Below are 6,391 nucleotides of genomic sequence, written 5' to 3'. Positions count from 1 at the left end.
GACATGTTCTAAGCAATCCATGAAAATATTTTGGATTTTTAAAACGAGTCAGTACGCTTTTCTTATTTTACAAAAATGGGCGAAAAACACTCGTTTTCGAGCTATTTTTCGCACCCGAAAAACTAGTTCGGTCTCGGTCCAAAATTTAGTTCGGGTTTGGTTTTTCGCAAGAAAACTAATTCGGGTGCGAAAAACAGCGCGAAAACGAGTGTTTTTCAGCCCATTATTGTAAAATAAGAAAAACGTATTGACTCGTTGTAAAAATCCAAAATATTTTCACGGATTGCTTAGAACATGTCATATAAGTGTTTTATAAATCTTTTTCGGCTTAACAGATGCTACAATGCTCGTTTTGAGGTTAACGATTGAGTTTAAACTCATATCGTATCAATAAACGAAACCTTTTTCGTTTAAATTGTTTTAAACGTACTGGGGCCTAAATATCAATATGTTAGCCACTATAATATATATATATATATAACTCATATATGACCCCTCAGTATATATACGGGTTATAATTAGTATCGGTTGGTTACTCGTTTTAGCATTACGAATTAACTGATTTATTGTTTACTAGCTACGTAATGAATAAGGTATACCTCGTTTTGTCACGAATGTCACATTTTCCTAAAAGAATTTTGAATTTCGAGCGTTTTATGAGCTTTACTGATGTAGAGTTAGATAAATCACAAAAGTGGTTAGTTTTTTTAGCATTATGTGAGAATAATTCCACACTTACCGTAACGAAATACATGATTTATGAGTATATTTTTCTTGCATGCTACGTTTTAATATGAAATATGTGTATCATTAGTTATGGAAGTGTAAAGTCAGATACACAAATTGACTCGCACAACATAATATATGTTGAAACCTGAATTTTACTTAGGAAGTAGTAATGGATTTTTCCAAAATGATTTGAATTTTTAATAAGTTTAAATATTTAGAAGAAAATTTGAACTTGTAATAATTATGAACGGCAAAACATCGTAAATGAAGTGGAATCTATCATTACGGCCATCCCAACTTATCGGGTGTCGTCATCGACACTGCGACCATAGCTATCATTTGTCGTTGCCACCAGCTACACCCACCAATATCATTGGTGGAGTGATCTGCCTACCGTACATGAATCAGTTTCATTGAGGGAATTAAATTCAAATTTCAATTTATTTTTAAGCCTAACACATTAAGAACGTAGATGAGATTCCAGTTTCAATAAATTGTACAAATCAAGCACGTTAAAATTAAGAATTAAGGTTTTAGTTTCATTTGTATTCCATGAACCAAATGCGTCGTAAAATCATGTAATCAGTCACCAAGTAGTATTATTACTCGCGCTTCGCGGCGCGGGTTGGGTTGTTTACCGAGAGTGATTGTAATTGTAGATGACTTATGCAAAGCATGTGAAAAGGGGTTGATGTTATTTTATAGTTATATCTACATTGCATCAGTTGAGAAAAGTATACAGAACATGTTACAGCTACTAAAATACCGCTTTATGATCATTGGTGATTAAAAGAGTTCCTTTACGTTGTTAAGTAGTTGTTGGTGTTAAAAAATTTGTTGTTGCCTCAATGATTGTCTTCATCGGTGTCTTTATGTTGTTGCTCGATTTATCCTTGTTTGTTTGCGTATAATACCTATGAGTTTTTTGTTGAATGGTGAAGTTCAGATATGTTTTTTTAACCTGGTGTTTCTTCAAGTTAAAGCGTTAACCCGGTTGGTTTGGTGTCGGGTGTTGGTGGTGTAATTCTTTGCTTCTTTGTCGAGTTGACATAATCTTTTGATGGTGAGTTGCAGCAGATACGATGAGTTAGCGTTAGTTGGTAGTGTTCATGTGTCGGTGGCTCGGTGCATCCTTCTTTGTCACCACGTCTTTGCATAATTCAGACTGTTTTACTGTAAGCCTAAAATTGCAAACTGTTATTGCACCAATTTAAGAGATTATACACTAATACATCATACATTCAATATTTAGAACCTATAATTAACTGAAATTAAAAGAATAAACCCTAAATTTCAGCTGAGAGTGAAATTGAGAAACGGAGAACGGAATTAACCGGTGAGAAATCGGACTATGCCGTCGGAGGGCAAGTCCGGCGGGTGGATTACGCCGAGTTAAGCGACGAGTCAGTCACCGATTGAAGTGAAATCGGGTGTGATTGTCTCGCTGTGAGGGTCTTTGGGGTTGGGTTTATTTAGAAAGACAAAAGCCATACTGGGCTGTAAAATTTGGGCTTGATAAATAATAATAAAGAGAGAAATGATAGTTATTATTATAGTTATAAATTAAAACTTTTGGTTTAATTTAACGGAGTAAAGGTACAGGTGCACAAATCGGGTTTTTGTAATACCCAGTTCTGGACCGGGTCGGTAATAAAACTGGTATTTGAACACCTTGTTTTGGGGTAATGAAAAACCATATTTTTGAGCTTTTTTTTGGGTATAGATTGAACTTTTTTAAAGGTTGCACTTTTTTGGGTTTTTTCTTGGTATTTTTCATGTATTTTTCGGGTATTTGAAAACCCGGTTTTGAAAACCGGTTTTCATGTATTTTTCTTGGTATTTTTCACATTCATCAAGCTTAAATTTATGAGTTAAACACAAACATGTGCATTTTCATAATCTGAATATATTCATTGGCTTTTTGGTTACTTTAGATAAAAAAAAAACTATAATATATTATTATTAAGAAATGTACAATGAGTAAGTATGAGAGGAACGTAAAACATGAAGAATAGGGAAGAAAATATACACAGGAAAAGTACGTGAGTAAACACATCAGATCAACACAAACAAGATATTCTTGTATTCGCCCATGTAAAACACGAGCGATTAAACGAGTGATGTTTTCTTGTTTGCGTTCGTTCATAAAGAAAATGAGTATGTTCGTATTTGTTTGTTAAATTGGATATAGATTAACAAGAATAAAGAAACATAACTTCAGTTAAAAGTAAGATGGACATTATTTCACTTGGCCTAAAAAGCTAAAATAACTACCATAACTTGTAATGCCCACAAAAACTAAGAAAAATAAAAACACAAGTGAACTTAAATACTATACGGAACGAACGAATAAACAAACATAAAATATAAATAAGAAACATAAATGATATAAAAACAAGATCCACACTAATGTTTGTTCATTTAATCAAAGTAACAAAAATGATATTCATCTTTAAACAAACGAACTTAAAACAAACGTATTGGTGAGAGTTTTTGGAAGTTGCCGACCTTTGAAAGTCCGTCGACTCTACATACTAATTTTAATATAATAATAATAAAATTCAAAGTAGTCATTATTTTGTTTATAAATAAAATATTATAAAGTAGGCACCAAAATGGAGACGCACGAATGCAAAAGCTTTCACACTCTTCTTCACAAAACCAAACCCATCAACGGACAAAATTATCTCCTTCCAGAACTTGATTAATTTTCTTGATATAATATTACATCTCTGTCTTTGAGCTAAATCAGGTAAATTACTTGAATTCAGTTGTTTATGGTTGTGGCTTTTGTTTATAGTACTGGAATTGACATGGGTTTATGATCAATTCTTGATTAATCGGGTATCAAGATTAGGGCTCTTATGTAGGTTTGATGTTTACTTAAGCGCTTAATTCCCGTGAAATATAGTTTAATTTTCAGTATTTGAACTGGGTTTTGCTCTATTTGAACTGGGTTTGAATCAAAATTGATAATTAATTAGTTAATAATCATGAGTGTGTTCATTATTTGTTAAAAAACTCTATCTTTAGGGTTTTACTTGTTCAATTTTGTGAAAATTAGTTACCCATGGTTATGAATTGACTCAAATTTCTGCTTATTGTTAGTTTATTGTCTAGGGTTCTTGCTTAATTTTATGAACATTAGTTGCAAAAGGTTATAATTTGATTCAAATTTATGCTTATTCTTGATCTTTAATTCAGGGCCGGCTTAGGGGTGTGGCCAGGTAGTCGACGGCCACAGCCCGGTTTTTTTTTTTTAAAGTTATATGTATTTTTATACAAAAATATTATGTATAATCAATGTTTCAACATAATTTCATAACCACTAGTTTGGTCTAGCCAAGAGGTTGTGGGTTCAAAAGATGTATGACCTCTAACCAAGAGGTTGTGGGTTCTAGTCTTGGTAGAGACATTTTTATGTTTATTTTTATACACAAGTTTTTTACACAACTCAAATCATAACTATTTAAACCCACTTAAAATTAAATTTTTAAACCCAAAATAATGTTATTTTTATTTAAGGCCCGAAAATTTTTTCGCCTTTGGCCCGAAAAAGATTTCCTCTTTTTGGAGCCGGCCCTGCTTTAATAACATCTATGAATCTTGTTTAATTTCGTAAAAATTAGTTTCAAAATCTTCATATCTTTGGCAGGCTTTAATGGAATGCCCTCAATCTATTGTGTCACCATTCAAGACCTCATCTTTTCACTTAACCGAAACACAAAATCCCAATCTTTTCACAACAATTCCTAATTTCGCAACAAAGAAACCCGAACCTGAAGCGTGTCTTGGTGTTCTTGATGTTCACATTCATCAAGCTAGAGACATTCAAAACATATGCATATACCACAAACAAGACGTTTACGCCAAAATTTGCATCACTAGCAACCCTGATATCTCGGTCACCACCCGAACGGTCAACGGGGGTGGTCAAAATCCAATCTTTAACGAAACCCTTCAGGTTAATGTCCAAACAATCGAGTCTTTGCTTAAATGCGAGATATATATGTTGAGTAGAGTGAGAAATTATCTTGAAGATCAGTTGTTAGGGTTTGTTTTAATCCCATTTTCTGAAATAATAATCAAAAATGGAAAGTTGGAAAAGCAGTTCACTTTGTCATCAACCGATCTTTTTCACTCGCCTTCCGGTTTCGTTGACTTGTCGTTTTCGTTTACCGGATCCTCCCCCGACATAATGGCTATCCCGCCTCCAACGCCACTGAATGCCGCCAACGGAGCCGCCGTGACGGATTCGGGATTAGCTGAACTTGACAAAATCGAGTTCCCGGATCCTAAAATTGTTAAGGAAAATAATATGATGGTGACTGAGTATTTCGGTTTGAGCTCGGAAAGTTTAGTATCATCCGACACCGATGATCAAGTTGACCAAGTTGACCAGGTTGACCAAATTGAATTACCGGTTGAGACCCGAAAATCCGAGTCTCCGCCTACAAGTGTGTCGACTAATGAATCGCAATGTGCGAATCAAGAATCCGATTCGTGTTTGGAAGAAAAACCCGTCCAGCTCGGGGATCGGGAGGTTGACTCGATTAGCGGGAACTCGATAAAGATGCCGATTTTGACCGGAAACAATGACTTTGACCAGAAGGTGGTGCAGCAGGACTTTGTGGATTTGTATATGAAAAGTATGCAACAGTTTACTGAGTCATTGGCTAAAATGAAGATTCCATTGGATGTGGAAAAAGAGGGTGCGGATTCTGGAGATTCCGGGTCGGGTCAGAAGATCCACACACCAAACGGGTCGCAGAGTCGGTGTTCTATGGAAGTCGGGCTTTCTTTTGAAGAGTTTGTTTGGGATTCACATGTGACAACAACTAGAGTTTAGAATAAAAGGTATACTTTGTTTTACTACTTAATATGTGTAATTTATGATGGATCTATGTTTATAAAGTTTGATATATATATAAAATCACTAATCCATAAATTAACTCGGTTATTTCATTGTTTAATTTTGATTTTCTAAGTTCATAAACACTGAGAACACACGATGGCTAAAATTGAAAAAGAGCTTAAATTTCAGCTCGTTAAAAATAAATGAGCTAACTTGAAGTATGTTAGCACCCTTGCGAACATTTAGGCAAAAAGGTGTGGATTAACACCGGGGGAGGGGGCACCATTCACGTCGGCCACCACCCATAACGCCACCTTCTTTGTCCCTTCCAACGTTAAGCCCTTACCACCCCGCCCTTACCGCCTCCATAACGCCCCTTTAACCCCTTCAGCACGGTGTTTTAACGATTTTCATGTTGATTATGTTATCCAAGTAAAAATAAACCGATATAGATAGTAAAAAGGTTATAAGAATCCTGATCAGCAAGCTGAATTTTAAGTTATCAAATATTATTTAATTTATCATCCATGTCATGCTTAATAATTAACAGGACTAGCATCTTATGAGTTGCATATGTTACAAATTTCTTTTACCATACAAACGTTAAGTTGGAAAACTTATAATATCTAAAGCTTAGTACAAATGTTGCTTTAAGGTAGGGGCATGAAATAATTATACGTTAATAATGTTAGTTTTGATTAAGTTGATAAGTCGCTTCTGTTCTCAATAATAATGTAATCAAAGCGACATTGACAAAACTATAAGGTGAAGTGAAGTAATCACATGTTCTCTTTTATTTTATACTAG

General features: G+C 34.5%; 1 protein-coding gene across 1 annotated transcript; it reads left to right on the top strand.

Annotated features, from left to right (window-relative positions):
- Positions 1-3,251: 3,251 nt before the first annotated feature.
- Positions 3,252-5,654, top strand: LOC143610529 (uncharacterized). Its single transcript, XM_077084988.1, has 2 exons — positions 3,252-3,481; positions 4,385-5,654. Exon 2 carries the CDS (start codon positions 4,391-4,393, stop codon positions 5,576-5,578), a length of 1,188 nt encoding a protein of 395 aa, XP_076941103.1. The 5' UTR covers positions 3,252-3,481; positions 4,385-4,390; the 3' UTR covers positions 5,579-5,654.
- Positions 5,655-6,391: the final 737 nt, after the last annotated feature.

Source organism: Bidens hawaiensis, unplaced genomic scaffold (assembly GCF_021521415.1).
Source record: "Bidens hawaiensis isolate Kalapana, Puna unplaced genomic scaffold, B.hawaiensis_p1.1 tig00026621_1, whole genome shotgun sequence".
Classification (NCBI taxonomy): Eukaryota; Viridiplantae; Streptophyta; class Magnoliopsida; order Asterales; family Asteraceae; genus Bidens; species Bidens hawaiensis.
The sequence above is the reverse complement of the archived record's forward strand: the minus strand, read 5'-3'. Positions and strand labels throughout refer to the sequence as shown.

Coding starts and splice junctions, on each gene's coding strand:
- LOC143610529 (XM_077084988.1), top strand. CDS start 4,391: ATGGAATGCCCTCAATCTATTGTGTCACCATTCAAGACCTCATCTTTT.